The sequence below is a fragment of the Cucurbita moschata genome, unplaced genomic scaffold (genome assembly GCF_002738365.1).
Source record: "Cucurbita moschata cultivar Rifu unplaced genomic scaffold, Cmos_1.0 Cmo_Scf00006, whole genome shotgun sequence".
NCBI classification, from domain to species: domain Eukaryota; kingdom Viridiplantae; phylum Streptophyta; class Magnoliopsida; order Cucurbitales; family Cucurbitaceae; genus Cucurbita; species Cucurbita moschata.
The window spans coordinates 756,047-774,027 of record NW_019268522.1 but is presented as its reverse complement, the minus strand read 5'-3'; the positions used below and the strand labels follow the sequence as shown (position 1 = coordinate 774,027).

At 36.9% G+C, this 17,981-nt stretch overlaps 2 protein-coding genes across 2 annotated transcripts; one reads left to right on the top strand and one right to left on the bottom strand.

Annotated features, from left to right (window-relative positions):
• The first annotated feature begins 482 nt into the window (after positions 1-482).
• Positions 483-4,805, top strand: LOC111444212 (axial regulator YABBY 5-like). Its single transcript, XM_023082223.1, has 7 exons — positions 483-691; positions 1,667-1,786; positions 3,032-3,170; positions 3,257-3,305; positions 3,421-3,496; positions 3,580-3,645; positions 4,466-4,805. Exons 1-7 carry the CDS (start codon positions 617-619, stop codon positions 4,508-4,510), a joined length of 570 nt encoding a protein of 189 aa, XP_022937991.1. The 5' UTR covers positions 483-616; the 3' UTR covers positions 4,511-4,805.
• A 7,321-nt stretch (positions 4,806-12,126) lies between these two features.
• Positions 12,127-15,572, bottom strand: LOC111444366 (EIN3-binding F-box protein 1-like). Its single transcript, XM_023082452.1, has 2 exons — positions 15,343-15,572; positions 12,127-14,766 (listed from the first exon to the last, which is right to left on the bottom strand). The coding sequence occupies exons 1-2, from the start codon at positions 15,365-15,367 to the stop codon at positions 12,824-12,826; spliced, it is 1,968 nt and encodes a 655-aa protein (XP_022938220.1). The 5' UTR covers positions 15,368-15,572; the 3' UTR covers positions 12,127-12,823.
• Between the last annotated feature and the right edge of the window lie 2,409 nt (positions 15,573-17,981).

Here is a 17,981-nt window from a genome sequence, read left to right as displayed (position 1 = left end):
ATTGTTACAAATGGTATCAGAACCAATCACTGGGCAATGTGCCAGTCAGGACATTGGTCCCCAAGGAGGGTGAATTATGAGATTCTACCTCGGTGTTGGAAAGGGGAACGAAGCATTCCTCGTAAAGGTGTGGAAACCTCTCCCTAGTAGATGCGTTTTAAAACCGTGAGACTGATGGCGATACGTAACCGGCCAAAACGGACAATATCTACTAGCGGTGGGTTTCGGTGTTATAAATGGTATGAGAGCTAGTCACCAAGCGGTGTGCTAGCGAGAACGCTGGTCCCCAAGAGGGTAGATTGTGAGATCCCACGTCGGTTGGAGAGGGAACGAAATATTCATTTTTAAAACTGTGAGGCTGACAGTGATATGTAACACAGTTGGTTGTTTATTTCTTGGTTTTTGGATCCTATTTTGGCTCTCTCTCTCTAAAGCACAAGCCTTTTTCTCTATATATAAGCTAGAAGTTTCACTGTTTTGATACATTGAAACCAGAAGAACATAAAGCATCTATCTTCTTGCTCTATTTCTCATTTCATTTGGAGGGTTTTCTCATTTAATCTCCATTCACTTCTAAAACCTTCATTTTTTTGTTCTTTTTCTTCTAAGCTCAATCATGTCAAGCTGCATCAACAGTGCACAGGAGCAACTCTGCTATATTCCCTGCAATTTTTGCAATATTGTTCTTGCGGTATATAGTTTCATCCACTCCAAATTGGTGTCTAATTCATTCGTTTTTGCTATAAAGATCTGGTTTTTTCCCTATCTCTTGAAGTTTTCAGATATACATCACTTGCTTTGAAGAGAGAGAACCCAAAAGACCATTCCTATGCTTTTTTATTGGATTTGTTGTGTAATTTTGCTTTGTGGGTTTGTTTTTTTCCTTCTAATTTTGCTGCTCAAGCATGGCCATTCTAGAGAGAGAGGGAGAGTTCTTTTGATCCCTAAAAGACCATTCCTTGCTTCTCTAAGAGTATTGTGTTTCTTTTTCCTCTAATTTTGCACCCATTCCCGAGATCGATTCGAACTTTGCTAATATCTTACTAAGTTGAACCATGTTCAAATTAGTCAGAAGAGTTTCGAGCTAAGTTCTTGAGTAAATTTACAAGAAAAAAATTGAGTTAGGTTCAAATTGGTCATTTGAGCAAAAGAACTAAAAACCCACTTTGATTAAGGAGATCTTCATCGTTTTTTTTTCTCATTCAAAAGTTCAGCTAGATTCAAATTGGTCGAAAGAGTTTGGAGCATCAAGGTTCTGGAGTAAATTTACAAGAAAACTTACGTTCAAATTGGTCAAAAGGGTTTCAAGTATTTCGAAAAGAACTAGAAACCCACTTTGATTATCGAAATCTTGATCTTTTTTTTTTCTCATTCAAAAGTTCAGGTATGTTTAAATAGGTCAAAAGAGTTTGGAGCATAAAATTCTAGAGCAAATTTACCAGAAAACAGTTGAGTTAGGTTCAAATTCGTAAAGATTTCGAGTATTTCGGAAAGAACTAGAAACCCACCATGACTAGGGAGATCTTCATTTTTTTTATTCTCCTTCAAACTAGCTCAGCTAGGGCTAAAATCTTGAACTTTTTTTAACAAAAAGTAACATTTGGGGTTCTTTTAATTTCCTTTGTTCTCCAGAAAATGAAATTAAAAATTATGTATGATGAAACAGGTGAGTGTTCCATGCAGCAATCTCTTAGACATAGTGACAGTCCGATGTGGTCACTGCAGCAACCTCTGGTCGGTGAACATGGCCGCCGCTTTCCAATCTCTCTCATGGAAAAATTCTCAGGTAATTAATTAATTTATTTCAAAGATTCTTTTGAATTTTGAACATGGGTCAGTTTTGAAAACCCTATACGGCGGCGGCGGCGGTGGCCGCCATATCCCATAACCTATTTTAGGGTTGCTAAGATCAAGAAAGAAAGTTTTCAAAATTCGAGGCAATTGGGTTGATTTGATTTGATTGATTTGTTGTTGGTGTTAGGGTTTCTAGGTTGAATCTTTCATGTCTTTTCCAAAGCTTTTGTCTTCTGCTGTTGAAACAACAGATCGATGAACCGATGGTTTCTCATCTTTTCTTTTGGATTTTCTTTCTTGAAACTCAATTTTTGAACCATTTGTTTGAGATCATGGCTTATAATCTCTCTCTTTCAACACCCATCAACCCAAAATAGATTTGGTGAAATGGGTTTGAATCATTAGCTCCATACCTGTAATCTTCCAACTCCACCGCTGCTCTTCTATACATTTTTTCTTTCGTGTTTTCTTTCAAGATTTTTATAACGTGTCTAGAGAGAGATTTTCACACTGTTATAAGAGGCGTTTGGTCCAATCCCACCGCCATTAGATATTGTCCTCCTTGAGCTTTTCCTTTCGGGCTTACTCGAGAGAGGGTTTCCCGCTTTTATAGAGTGTTTCGGTCTAAGCCCACCGCGACCAGATATTGTCTTTTCTTAATTTTTCCTCTCAGACTTGTCTTCAAGGTTTTAAAAACTAGAGAGAGGTTTTCACACTCTTACGATAGTATTTCGATCCAAGCTCACCACTACCAATTATTGTCCTCTTTTAGCTTTTCCTTTCGGACTTACCTTTAAGGTTTTTAAAACGTGTCTGCTAGGAAGAGATTTTCAAGCTCCTCTAAAGAGTGTTTCATTCTCCTCCCCTCCTAATGCTCTTACATATCTCTCTCTAGAACCTATTATTAACTTTGATCTCTCTAAATTAGCTTATTTGTTTCCTTTCTAAAAAAAGAAGCAAAGCCCAAACTCATTTTATGAAATGGGTTTAAACGGTTAGGTCAGACGAACACGACTCTCCACAATAGTATGATATTGTTCACTTTGAGCATAAGCTTTCATGACTTTGCTTTGGGCTTCTCAAAAGGCCTCACATCAATGGAGACAGTATTCTTGAATTATAAACCCTTGAACATTCCCTAAATTAGCGGGACGATAGACTTTGATCATCCAAGGTAAACACTTAACTTCATATCTCTCTAACATGATTAGCTTAATCTCTCTCTCTCTCTCTATAGGCATCAAGCCACAGCCACAATGGAAATGCAGCTGATTACAGGGTAGAATTGGGCTCATCATCAAAATGCAACAACAAAATGAAGACGAGAGCACCAATTCAAAACAATACAAATGATGATCAAAGAGTGATCAACAGACGTAAGTTTTAAAAAAAAAAAGGCCTAAGATTTGTTGTTTTTCCTCATATAAAATATGGCCTAAGAGTTGTTATTTTCAATTTTCAGCTCCCGAGAAGAAGCAGAGAGTACCTTCTGCATATAATAAGTTCATAAAGTATGCAAAAAAAAAAAAAAATGAAATTTTGTTGATTTTTATGAAATTCTTTTTTGATGGGTCATTTTAATTTTACTTTTACTTTTGAAATCTGACAAAATTACCTAAAATTCAGAGAGGAAATCCAGAGGATCAAAGCAAATAATCCAGATATTACCCACAGGGAAGCATTCAGTACTGCTGCTAAAAATGTAAGTACAGCATTCAATTTTTTTAATATTGGAAAATATGGCAATCTTTTGGGTATTGACTTGCTTGTTTCTGAAAATGGCAGTGGGCACATTACCCACACATTCAATGCCTCATGCTGGAAGCCAACAATCTCAAGACTCAGAAGGATGTGAGTTGATTTGATATCTAAAAGTATTTGTTCGGTTTTGTTATTTTTATTTTTATTTTTTTGTTAGTAAAAAATAGGGTTTGGAAGAATTTGTAGCTATTAGATGAGGCTTGACTAGCTACGTCGGAATTTTTTTGGTTGAGTAATGAAAAATAGGGTTTTTGTTTCTTAAGAGTCGAGGAACTTGTAGCTATTAGATGGGACCCGACTAGCTACGTCGGAATTTTCTTGGTCGAGTAATGAAAAACGGGCTAGTCTTTGAAGGTTTTAAATAGTGGAGGGAAATTTGAAAGTTTGGGAAGTTTGGAAGATTATTTTTTATTATGAGTGGGTTTATTTGATACTTAAACTGGTTTGACAGGTTTTGTTTGGGTTTTTTTTTTTTTTTTTTTTTTTGGTTAGTGAGTATCAACGTTCTTTACTTCCCAAAAATAGAGTTTTGAAGACTACTTTTCTTTTTGTTTCTTAAGATTCAAGATATTTGTAGCTATTAGACGTGTGATGTCTCAGATTGGTTGGAAAGAGAACAAAACACTTTTATAAGGGCGTGGAAATCTTCTCCTGACAAATGAATTTTAAACATTTGAGGGGAGACCCGAAAGGGAAAGCCCAAAGAAGACAATATCTGTTAGCGGTGTGTTTGAACTATTACAAGATGAGACCCGATTAGCTACATCGAAATTTTCTTGGTCGAGTAATGAAAAACGGTCTAGTTTCGATTTTTTTTTTTTTTTGAAGGGTTATTTTTGTATGGAAGTTTGAGGGATTATTTTGTGTTATGAGTGAGCTTTTGAGTTGGTTTTGATGACTTGATTGATAGGGATCTGAGAAGCATTATATGTCAGTGCCAGGGCTGCACTATTGATTGAAGAAATGATGATGAAAATGATATCATCTCATGATGTCCTCTCCACCCATTCAAGACCTTCTTCATTGCTTGAAAATGGTATTCTTTGGACAGAATTAACAGCCATGCACCATATGTTTCCTTTTCCCTTTCCTTTCTATCTTCACTTCAAAACTCCTTTATTGATTGTTAGGGGAATGTGTTCTTCCATTTATGACTCAAATTTGCCCTAATTTCCTTTACCATGTAATGTGTTTGATTTTATTATGTATGTATCCCTGTTTTACTCGGGAATGTAAGTTAATCAGTGGAATACCGTCTTTTAATATATTGTATTTATTGCTCAATGAGAGATGAAAGATTTGAGTTTCTGTTCTTTAGAGAAGTGAATAACGGATTAATCAGAATGTATATGTTCATAACCGACGTTAAAAATCTTTTAGCGAAAGAACAAAAAGAAAGTTAAGAAGTCTATTGAAAAAAATGAAATTGTGCTGTAACAGCCCAAGTCCACTGCTAGCAGACATATTGTCCGTTTTGACCTGTTACGCATCGTCATTAGGCTCACGGTTTTAAAACGTGTCTATTAGGGAGAGGTTTCCACACCCTTGTAACTAATGCTTCATTCTCCTCTCCAACCGATGTGGGATCTCACAATCCACCCCTCTTGGAGCCCAACGTTCTTGTTGACACACCATCCGATGTCTGGCTTTAGTCCTTGCTGACACATCCGGTGTCTGACTCTGGTCCTTGCTACCACACCATCCGGTCCTTGCTGATACACCATCCGGTGTCTAGCTCTAGTCCTTGTTGACACATCATCCGGTGTCTGGCTTTGGTCCTTGCTGACATACCATCCGATCCTTGTTGATACACCATCCGGTCCTTGCTGACACATCCGATGTCTGGCTCTGTTCCTTACCGACACACCATCCTATGTCTAGCGCGTCCCTGCTAAATTGAAGGGCAAAATAAAATAAGCTTGAATATAAATCGGTAGAAAAATAGTTAAAATTTCAGGTCCAAGCTAATAATATCCAAATAGAAAGTTCTTTTCTTAAACATGTAAGTCCAAAGATAAAAAAAATCGAACATGTAAAAAACGAAAGACGTTTAGCGCGTATCGATATCATTCCTACACTAATATCATTGACTACCATCCTTTTTTTTTTTTTCTGTTGATATCAAAACTTAAATTTGGTAGCAATAACTTTGTAGATGAACTAGCATATAACTAGTTATCAAAGTTCTCTCCTTTTGAACCAATGAAACCCTAATGTTGGTACAATAGCTTTTGTTTTTATGCCAAAAGACAGATGGGCTTATTTGTAAAGGTTAATAATTATAAAGGGCTAAAAGGAAAACTTTATATATACCCATATCACTGCTCCCATCAGTTCTTCTTTTGCCTTTATATGCTTTTCATGCAATGAGGGAAGCAAATAGGCACACATATATACATTTTTAATCATATTCTATGATGCTCATATCCAAATTGATACCACGAAATTGATTTTATATCGAAGACAAGACCGTTTGCTATAGATATGTGTCATACAGCTCTATTTGTACTAGCTGAACTAAGACAAGCAGCTATACGATTTGTTGGATATCGAGCTCATGTTACTGATCATTTGAATGCTGGAGAGAGGCTCCATGTCAATACGTTCACCAAAGAGAGGAGATAAACCTTTGAAATGACTTGTGTTTACTCGAGAAAAATAACCAGACAAATGAAGAGAAGAACTGGTAAAAAAAGTAGACCACTAGTAGATATATTGTCCATTTTGACCTGTTCGTATTGTTGTCAACCTCACGGTTTCAAAATACATATGTTAGGAAGAGGTATAAGGAAAGGTTTCCACATTCTTATGGGATCTTAGTGGGCTAACGTCCTCACTGGCACACCACCCAATGTCTGACTCTAATACTATTTGTAACCATCCAAGCCCACTGCTACCATATATTGTCTGTTTTGATCCGTTACGTATCACCATCAGTCTCACGGTTTTAAAACGCATCTGTTAAAGAGAAATTTCCACACCCTTGGAAGAAATGTTTCATTCCCTTCTCCAACCGACATGGGATCTCACAATTATTGACCCTCCAAAAAAGTTATTATCCCGACTCTATGTTCTATATTTGATGTGTAGCATATCAAAGTAACTATTAGTCGGGCTGATCTATAAAAATCTCTCATCTGATAACCCTGAACAAGAAGTTGTTCTTCATGTGAGATCATCTCTCGTTATTTGATCATTCAATTGATTTATCATATTTGGTGCTTTGTTTTTTCCGAAATATAAACTTAAGAATAAATTAGACGTTGCGTTTCGTCTTAAAATTTTCAACTTTAGGTAGAGTGATTAATAAAAAGAGCATAAAAAACACAAAAGAGATATTGTAATGGGCCAAACCTACGGTTCTATTTTTAGGGTAAACATCATTCAGAATATTGCCAAAGTTCTTAAGTTTTAGGGTTAATGGGTTAGATAACGACTCACGTATCTAGACTATGATATTAGAGCTTTATTCTATATTTCACATGCGGACAGAAATTTGAATCTGACTTTTATGTGTCCGTTTTAGCCCGTTACATATCACCGTCAACCTCACAGTAGAGATTTTCATACCCTTATAGAGAATATTTTGTTCAGTCTACGACTACCGTGGGATCTTTCGTTTAACTAAAAGCTTAAAAGAATAGTATTAAAAAAAAAAAAATAATATAGAGATAGAAAGAGGAAAGGGGAGCGTTGAGATCTATGGTAAATTGTTCAGACTGATTTATCATAAAACATGTTCTGACACTTAGAATCTGAAACGTCAAATTCATACTTGTTTGGCATTCATTTCCATCTCTTCTCTCTCTCTATGCATATATTATTTAATTTTTCTCTCACCAATTCCCGTTTTAACTTGCTTTCGTATATAGTTAGGTCTTATTATTCGTGTCATGTTAATACGAGGGTGTATGACTGTTTACCAAAATTAGGTCTGCACGTGCAAGCTAAAATACCTTAAAATGTACTATGGAGGATCTAACTGGTCATCAATTCTTTCTACTTGACTATATGCTATCAAAACTGTGGTGGTTGCTTGTTTGCTTTTAGTCTTTAACATTGCTTTCTTAAAAATCGTCTTCAATGTTTTTCTTCGCTCACGTTCTCTAAGACACTTTCTCTCAAACGTGATCGAGGCTCAATCATACGTTTGACTTGTTCACCGAATTAGAACAAATACCACACAATAGCTATCCTATTATCACAAGAGTGAGATTGTGACATTTGGTTTGAAGGAATCCTATATTGGTCTATGAGACTAGTCGACCTTGCTTATTCCATTGGATACGTGAGTAGGTTTATGGAATTACCTAGGGAGGAGCATCTTGTGGCTGTCAAGTGCATCCTGTGTTATATGGTCAAAACCAGAGGCTAGGGTGTGAGATACTGCGCAAGGAGAGAAAAGAAGAAGCTTGAGCTAGTCGGCTACAATGATAGTGACATGGTCGGTGACGTTGATGATCGTAAGAGCGCCAGCGGGATGATTTACTTCCTCTCAAGCGGCGTGATCTTCACTTTTAGAAATAGTTTAATACAAATAGGTAACGTGATAATATCGCAAAAGAATGTTGGGTCATTAGATCTCAAATCCAAATTCCAACCTCTTGATTTGAATCCCAGGCATGAGATGTTACTTCAATTTCTTATTTTTTACGCAACTACGTTCAAATTACTGTTAAACCCACGAAACTTAATCTTATCGGGTAAATTAAACGAGGTCGGTCATGTAAAAAATATCTTCCAAAACTAAAATATCTGTCATGAGATGGTTGGTGTTTGTGGAGAAGAGATGTGAAGAAAAAGTGGGTTTGAAGCACAATGATAGACAATAATGCAACCAATGTGAACACAAAAGGACAAGTTCTTCTTAGCCCTTCCATTCTCTATTCCATAGTGCCAATTTGGTCAATGATCTTCATATATCCTTTTGTATGTCCCTATCCATGTCTATTGGTTTCCCAATTCGCCACGTGGAGATAGATAAGAGCGAGAGAATTCAATGTCAGACCCTCGTCCTATAGGAGAGAAAGATAGATAAGAGCGAGAAAATTCAATGTCGGCCCTCATCCTATAGAAGAGAAAGAGAACATTGGGTCACTTGCTCATTTCGAGTTTCGGGAATAAAAAAAAAAAAAACTAATGTAGTTAGTCCTTTTAAACTAGGTTGCAGTAGATTTTGAAAACATTAGTCAAAGATAGGGATGTTCAAAAAACTGGATAATCCAAAAAAAGCAATCAACCCAACCAAACCGTTTTGTGTTGAATTATGAACTTATTTGGGTTTAGTTCAAATAAAATAAAACTTTAATAAAAGTATTAAAAGTTATTTAGGTTAACAAATTTAAAACCCGAAGAATTAGGTTTGATCTAAAAAAACGTCTCAACTTAACTCAAGAACACCCTTAAAGAGAAACTTAGTTTTTGAAACCAGAAATAAAAATACAAATTGTTATCGAACGAGATCTACATTATTATTATCGAACGAGACCTACATTATCGTGATCCATTATTTCATGTCGGGGGAGAGAGGATTGGCGGGTAGCCATTTGGGGTGTCCCAACAAGAGAATAATTAGGTATGTGTGTATGTGTGAAAGGCAATGTGTTTTTTGTGTGGAGAAAGTCTGCTAAAAGTCAGTGTTATATATTATCCCAAACACACTTTGTTTCTTATGTTTCTTAGAATCAATCAAACATCCCATCACATTCCTGTTCCATCCATTATTAATATGACTCAGGTTTCTTTTCTTGATCTAACTAGCTCGGTTTGGAATTTGAACTTCGTCGTTCCATAGTAAAGACGACATAATAGTTCATATGTATAAAAGTCGAGACTTTTTCGAAGGGTTTAAAAATAAAATCTTACCAATACCAACTCAATCGAACAATATTATATCGTTATAAAAAAGAAGTTTATTGTTCAAACCGATCATTCTATTTTGAATAAAGGAAGAACGTAATTTTAGAGTTCTTGTGATTGAGCTACCGAAAAGGAAGATTACCTTGTTGATATAGTTCTTAATCATTTTATCCTCAAGATCGCTTTCATTTAGATGTAATCTCAGTTCATTTATGTATCTCTCGTTTACTCGAGTGTCATATTTTGGTTCATGTTCATATGATTCCTTTGCAATGAGTATCAATTTTTAGAATAATGATTATTGTCTTATCCACCAACCTCGACTCAAACTAACAATAGAGGTGTAAAGTTTGAGCCCAACATGTTTGGAGTTGAGCCCAACATGTTACAACATTCTTGGAGTCTGAAAAAAAAAAGTGGGCGGCTATAGCTTCATTCTTCATTTTCCTCTCGCATATACGGGCGGTGCTCTCGTGAAAGCCTAAGCCAAGCTCTATTGGTTAAGGTAAATAACTTAAGTGTTCTCCGATCAAAGAGGTTCATTTTGGAGGAGAAACTTTCCACTCGGTAAGAAGAGGTGCACCTACCCACATATCAATCACGGTGTTCAACAGACATACACAGATAGCTAAGGCTGAAGTCTAACACCAACTGCTCGCAAAAGCAATCAACTTCTTCGTTGTCTTCGTCTTCTTCAACATCCTAAAGAAACCGTGCATAAGAGGCAAACAAAACTGCAAAATTAACCCCACAAACAGAAACAATTGGCTCAGTCAAACAGAAACACGCCAGAGAATTAAGAGAAATAGCTCTCTATCCCTTGGTTTAGAGATTCAAACTTCTGACCCTTTGAGCTCATGCACGTTTATGTAGCTTTAGTTTATAAAAAATTCGAATCACGTCCCATTTGGTCAATATCTTCGTATCGTGTTGTTTCTTACCTATCATTAGGGGAAGCTTTGGCAGCTTGAATATGGTAATTCTCGGCTCGGGAGGCATTCTTACGATTCTTTCATATCATATCGGCATACATCGATAGCACAATCCCGTCGTTCGGATTTGCTGAGATCGCTCTTCCACAATACTCTTAAGCTTTTATCAAGTCTCCACGAACCAGTTCAGCTGAGAAAACCCATCAAATTGCTGAGAAGAATGAAAGTAGGACTAACTATAAGCCCTTCTTTCTTTTAAGCACAAGCCTACACGGGTGAAACAATACTTCAAATTTTTTGAGCTCTTCCAACGGCTTAAGCTCATCATTATCCGCAGATATTGTTATTGTTGACTTTTTTTTTTTTTTTTTTTTTAAAGAGAGGTTTCTTTCGTTCCTCTCTCCAAAGAACGTCGAATCTCACAGTCCACCTCTTGGGAGCTAGAGTCCCTCCCCAACCGATGTGAGATCTCAAAAATCATTCTCCTAGGAGCCATAGTTCTTTTCCAACTGATGTGAGATTTCACGATCTATCTTCTTGAAGGCCAACATCCCTCTTCAATCGATGTGGGAACTCACAATCTACCCCCTTTGGAGCCAGAGTACCTTTTTAACCAATATGAGGCCTCACAATCCACCACCTTAGAGGCTAATTCAATCAACATGGGATCTCACAATTCACCTTCTTAGGGCTAGAGTTCCTCTCCAATCGATGTGGGATCTCATAATTCACCTCCTTAGGGGCCAGCGTCCTCACTGACACATCGTTTGGTGTCTAACCCTGATACCATTTTCAAGGAGTCCAAACCCGCCACTAAAATGTTGTCTTTTTTGGACTTTTCCTTCCAAGCTTCCTCTCAACGTGTTAAAAGGCGTCCGTTAAGGAGAGGTTTCCATACTCTGGTAAAGAATTTTTCCATTCCCTCTCCCACTCCCGCAAAAATGGATCCTCATCCCTCATTTCATTCTTTTACCACAATTTCTTCATAAACCAAACATAATGCAATAAACAGAATCAAAGGAATGGCAAGGAATTTCAACAAAATTAAAGAAGATGGAATTTCAAAGCATTTACCTCCATCAACAACCGAGCATAATAGCTTAACAACAACGAATGAGCAACCATCATCGCCGCCATCCGAGCCACCGCCGTCACCACCACAACCACCGTGGCCCACTCCACCATCAACCAAAACGCCGACCATTCCGCCACCGCAATCTGAACTCTCCCCATCTTCGTCAACACCACAGAACAATCCTCCCCCATCCATTTTCGGACTCCGAGCCCAGCGATCGTCGGAGTAGGGACTTGGTGGAGGATTTCGGCCTCCGGCGAAGGTTCTTTCAAATGGGGTTTCATGGTTTTTATTTGTGTATAAAATCCCTCCTTATTTGTGAATAATTTTCTTTTTATAAGAAAAGACGAGAGTAGAAATTTAAGCCTTCGATATTGAGTCGAAGGATGCAAACCGACCCTAAAAGACCTTCTGCACTATCTTAAGAAAGGCCTCGGTTGAAAATTTAAGCCTCTGATCAGAAGTAATATTTTCAATGATTACCAAACGAAGATTACCAAACGGGTTCGTTTTTATTATGAGTTTAGCAACACGTGAGTGGAAGGAATTCAAATATCGTACCTATTACTTGAAGATATACGACTTAACGAGTCAAACCATGCTAAGATTGAGCTAAAAAATAAACGCTCGAGTAGAAACTTTTTCTGATCAAAACGATCCTATTTGGGTTTATAGATTTCATCCATTTTATACCAAAAGAATGAATTTACGAGACAAAGAAGGACATCTCTTCTCTTTATTTAGTAGTAAACAAACACAATAGTTACCAAACACGACTATATCGAAGTGGCTTCGGAATGAAAAAAAAAAAAAACAACCAGAGGTTGTAACGGCATACCGAAGCTCACGTTCAACAGACATCGACACTTACACTTACAATGACCGACATGAAACAACACAACATATGCAAGAGAACACGAAAGACTGGACGTGAGGAGGCTCGTTTAACCGAACACTCGAAACAACACAACATACACAAGAGAACATGAAAGACCGACACTAGAGTGGAGACGGGCTAGTTTAACCGAACACGACATATATGAAACACGTTATAGAAGGAATGTGTCATACAATCTCAGCTTGACAAAACCAGTAGCTAGATCAGTGGGCCAATAAAGACAGGCAAATCCTCACTGTGACTTGGTGATGGTATTTTGTTAGGGACCCATGGCCATAAAAGAGGAGGGCTTCCATCAATGGAGACCCAAAACAGTTGAACAAGCTAGAGAAAGCTTGCAAAAAATGAAGGTAATTGCCCATAGGTCCCTAAAACAACCAAGCCACACATCGAGTAATCCGTCTGCCCCGAAGCCCGCTGCTTACGGAGGAAAGAGTTTGCTGAGTGCTGCTGCTATAAACTTGACGTACCTAAGAGCTTGTCGATCTCGCTGACCATTCATGGTTAGACGAGAATGTCGCATCTCCATAAGTCCTCGATGATCATCCCGACCGTGCCACTACTGATCGAGTGGCAGTTTTTGAGATTCAAGCCAACGAGTGACTTTCCCAATCTTTCTAGGAACGGCAAGCTCTTGTTCGATACTTCGGAACAACCCGATAGGGAAAGGACTTGCAAGTTTATTTGCTCTGAAGATGAAAGAACTGCAAGCCCTGCGTCGGTGATTGCACACTTCGAAACATCTAATTCGTTTAATGATAAGCACGCGTCTGCAATAGCTACCAAACTTGCATCAGTGATCTTTCTGCAACGGTCGAGATTCAGAACTTCAATCGTTCCTCCGTGTAGCCTAACCAAGGTTGAGATCGTTTCGTCTGTCAAATTTACGCAACCACTAAGGTTCACCTTCACGAGCCCTTCACAGGTCTCGAGAAGTGGAAGCATCGAGGCATCCGTGATACTGTAAAGGCCAATCAATTCGACGTGCTGAAGTTGAGGACATAACGTCCCGACCATTGAAAGACTAGCACTGCCAAAGCCAGGGCAGTTTTGGATAGATAAGGATCTAAGGGAGGTGCAAAGAGAGGGCAATGTTACTTCTTCAGCTATATCTTTGATCCCCATGCACTTCACCAAAGTAAGAGACTTCAAATTCCGAATATGGTTCGAGAGGGCACCGCCGATGCCCAATAACGTGATTCTGTTGCACTCCTCTAGTTGCAAGGTCTCGAGCGATCCTGCAGTTCTAGCGAACGCTATCAATCCGTTGTCTGATACAAAACAACACTTCTGAATGCACATCTGCTTCAGGTTTGCAATTCCTTTTCCCATTGCTTCAAGACTCACATCGGTCATCCCTCGGCACGAAGCGATTGTCAACGACGTTAATTTCTTCAAGCCCTTAGCGCTTCCCATTACCCAAAACCCCTTCTCGCTAACGTTCTGAAGACCACTAAGGTTTAGGTGTGTTATGGCTCGGCCATAGTGTCCAATCACAGCAAGAGAGAAATCCGTTATGTTCATTGCTTGGATCTTTACCTTCGTTATGGCACAAGTAGATGACGCGAATAGACTTGAAACACCTTGATCCCCGACACGAGGGCAATCTCTGATAGAGATCGTCTGTAGTTTAGAACACGATTTTCCAATTGCTTGCAAACCCTCGTTTCCAATGTTTGGACATGATTCAATGATTAGCGAGGTCAAATTTGTGCATCGCTCCGCAATTGCAATCAAACCTTTGTCCGAGATCGAAGGGCAGTGGCAGAGGTCAAGTTTCTCGAGCAAATGACATTCTTTAGCTATTTCAAACAATCCTTCATCCCCAACTGATGGTACATTCCACAGAGAAAGCATCCGAAGAGAAGGGCAACCATGAGCAATCGCCGAAATACCGAGATTGGTAACTCCACGAGTAGAGTTACTTCCCCGAATCGAAAGCTTACCCAAACCCCCACGTCCACTAGTTCCTACTGCAATAGCAGCAAGTCTTACATCAGTAGCTTTCTTTCCTTCCAAACATCTTGTAAGAAAACCATTACTTTCATCCTCATGATCCGAAATCTCATCAGATTCAGGCTTCTTCTGCACAACATTCAAACGTTCAACCAACGGATTGATCGATGCACGATTGCTCTTGCAAATTTCCACCTTACGAATAGTACTCAAAAGCATAAGCCACCGTTTCGAGACGCCCGCACACGAGCTCCTCTCTTTAGTACTGTGCAGATGCCTGAAGATCTCAAAGAGACACTCATCAGGAAGAGCTTCAATGGATGGTTTACACACCTGCTCAATTGCTCTTCCTCCAAACACAACCGGAGCACCGATCCGAGCTCTCTTACTAGGTCGAAAATACAGATCGACATGAGAGCTAGATGGCAGCAAGCCATCCAAATCCATGGGACTGGGGTAAAATGAAACCCCAGGGTAACATTCATCATCACCTAAAACCCAATAACAACCACAAAAATCAGCCAAAAGTTCCAAACTAAAACTCTTACTCTCCTAAAAGCCTCTAATATGCAACAGTTCATAAGAAAACTAAGTTCATCCTTGCAACACTCTCAACCAAACAAATTCTAAACCAGATCCACTCACAAACTAGCTAAAGATCTCTATATTTCCATCAAAATCAACCATTCTCAAACAAACCCAGATCACAAAATCGCAGAAACAGATTCATAAACAGAAAAAACTCGAAACCCATAAACGCAAACCGATTGAAAATCAAAAAGATCAAAGAACTCACCACTAACTTGAGAATATTTGCTAAAACAACCCCTTAATCCTTTATATGGAAAGAACAATAAATGGATACAAGACAAAACTGCAAATATGATATCTATTGTGTAAACCGTAATAGAAGGACATTTGCTGATGGATATATATAGTAAACTATCATGAAGGACTAAATATCCTTAACCCAGATCACAAAATCGCAGAAACAGATTCATAAACAGAACAAACTCGAAACCCATCAAGGAAAACCGATTGAAAATGAAAAAGATCGAAGAACTCACCACCGTAATTGACGAGGGCAGGCATGGGGACAAGAACAGAGCAAGAATCGAGAAGAATCGCAAGGAAAAAAGCTCCGAGAAGCAGAAATCGAACTCAAAAACGAGAGAGAACACGGAGAAGAAGCAGGGGAGAAGGAAGAAGAGCATTTACAGAAAACCCCAATATGCAAAGGGGAAAAAAGGGAAGAAGGAGAGGGAAATTTTGAGATGTGGGAAGAAGAAATGGAATGAAAAGAGTATATATATTTCGATTATAGAATTGATTATTACATAAAACAAGAAACAGGGGGTAGACGTCACTCTCAGTGACTGTGGGTGATGAAAAGAGGTCGATATTGTGGGCATGAATTCAAGGTGGGTTTGTGAATGTGCATTGTATCTTTCCCAAAAACCGCAAATTCGCAGCCGACCCCCGCTTGCCCGCTTGCCCGCTTGCCCGCTTGCCCGAACAACCTCGCCATTACTGGCTACCGGAACTTCCCTTTTCATTTTTAATTTTTAATTTTTAATTTTTAATTTTTAATTTTTATAATATTATGGTTCAAATAGTGCATGAATCCCAACCAAAAAGTTGAATGATGAGCTGTTGACTCCTTGTAAAATATGTATGTAGTTGGCAAATTGGAAATACTAGGTAATAATATGTCATATTTAATTCATTCAACCACTCACGCGATCGAAAATTTGAACATTTAATTCTTTTTATACCGACCCTGTTTGTTGAGGGTTGATACAGGTTAGATTGGGTTGGGTTACGTCGGGAAAAAATTTTCAAACAAACTCGAAATTTCGAGTTTCTTGGATTTGTGACACGAATGATCTGAAAATGATTCGTGTCTCAAAACCCAATTGGGTTGGGTTACGTCGGGAAAATTTTTTCAAACTAACTCGAAATTTCGAGTTTTTTAAATTTGTGACACGAATTATCTGAAAATGATTCATGTCTCAAAACCCAACTTTCTGTTTTCTCGAGTTTAGTTGAGTAGTCAGATTGTTTTTAAAAAATAATTAAGATCTCGTGAAATTGAAATATTAGCAACGTCATATATTCTTGGGTATGGTTAGGTTCCATTGTGAATCCTATATTTTCAGGTTCATCGAACCAGAACAAATTTCTACTTTTTAAAAAAAATGTAACTCTGGAGTAATTTGAGTTAGTTCACATTAGATTATATAAATGTCCTTAAATAAATTTAAAAAATGTTATTAATGGTATTGACGCTTAATTAATAATGTAATATATCAATTATTATTGAACTATGATTACATATGCGACTGACATAAAACTTTTTTAAAAAAATACTATAAAAAAATATATCAAATAATTCCAATAAAAAAAATCTATCAAATACATTTTCCAATTAAAATAAAAAGTATGGAATCAAGTTTTGTTTTAATTTTTTTACTTTAAAAAAAACAATTTTAATTAAGGCAAGTAATATCCGTTTAGAAACTTCTATTTGATAATTATTATATTTTGTTTTTAACTTTAGTTTTCATATATATATAAATATATATATATTACAATTATTTTAATCACTCTTAAAATTAAATTTTTAGATTTTTAATTATAATAGAATTATAAATTTTAATAACTATGTTTGAAAATAAATAAATAAAGCACTTTATCTAAAAAAAAATTAAAAAAAAAAAACCTCAAAATCCTTAAATTTTTAAAAAAAATTGAAAAAAAGCCTCGGAGGCTTTAGTTTTGGATGAAAACCATTAATATTACACCAACCTAAGCCACCGCCAGCAGATATTATCTTCTTTAGGTGTTTACTAAAAAGAGATTTCCACGTCCTTGTAAAAAATGAGATTTCCACCGCCAGCAGATAAAGTTGATAGACAATTTTGATATTTTTTTTATTTAATTTTTTTTAATAAAAATTAAAATTTTATAAGCCTTTTTTAAACCTAATTAGTTTATTTATTTATTTATTTATTAAGTTTAAGAGTATTAATTTAAGGGGTCTAAATACTAAATTTATAGATATTTTTTTATTCATTTAATATTATTTATATATATATTTAAAAAATAAAAAAAAAGGATTTTGAGGGAGGACAGAGGTCATAATGGGGTGGCCTTCCAAACCATATGGTTCTTTTAATTTTTGACAATTTTTTATTAGATTAAATGTGCAATGAATCTGAATCTGAAATATACAAATAAATAAATAAATATATAACTCCAATTTAGACCATTTCTTGGGGTCAATATTAATAAAACCATAGGTTAAAATTCAATGTATTTTTCTTTGCCCCCACTTCTTATAATAATATTAATTTAATTTATTCAATTATTTACATGTGATTCCACTAATATTCATTATTTTTTTTATTTTTTTTATATCGAGGGCCGTGAGAAATCCACTTTGTATCAAAATTCTTCTCCCGTTCGTACTCTTTTAATCAAGCAAACAATTTGAATCGAATACCTACTTCAACCTAATTAAGACGTAATACACGTATCTATTAAAAATAGCAAATTATAAGATATATATAAAATGAAGATCGATCAAATCAACTACGAATCTCCACGAATCACATTGAATCTTCAAAAACATAAATAAAAATAAAAATTTCATGTGGAGAGAGAGAGAATCACATGGTTTTATTTGGTCTCTTTGGATATGTTT

What these genes read in the sequence shown, in the direction of transcription:
- LOC111444212 (XM_023082223.1), top strand. Translation starts at nt 617, where the DNA reads ATGTCAAGCTGCATCAACAGTGCACAGGAGCAACTCTGCTATATTCCC. An exon ending in TTTGCAATATTGTTCTTGCG is followed by an intron (nt 692 to 1,666) that starts GTATATAGTTTC and finishes ATGATGAAACAG; the next exon opens with GTGAGTGTTCCATGCAGCAA. An exon ending in TCAGTACTGCTGCTAAAAAT is followed by an intron (nt 3,497 to 3,579) that starts GTAAGTACAGCA and finishes TGAAAATGGCAG; the next exon opens with TGGGCACATTACCCACACAT.
- LOC111444366 (XM_023082452.1), bottom strand. Translation starts at nt 15,367, where the DNA reads ATGCCTGCCCTCGTCAATTACGGTG. An exon ending in TGCCCTCGTCAATTACGGTG is followed by an intron (nt 14,767 to 15,342) that starts GTGAGTTCTTCG and finishes ATTGGGTTTTAG; the next exon opens with GTGATGATGAATGTTACCCT.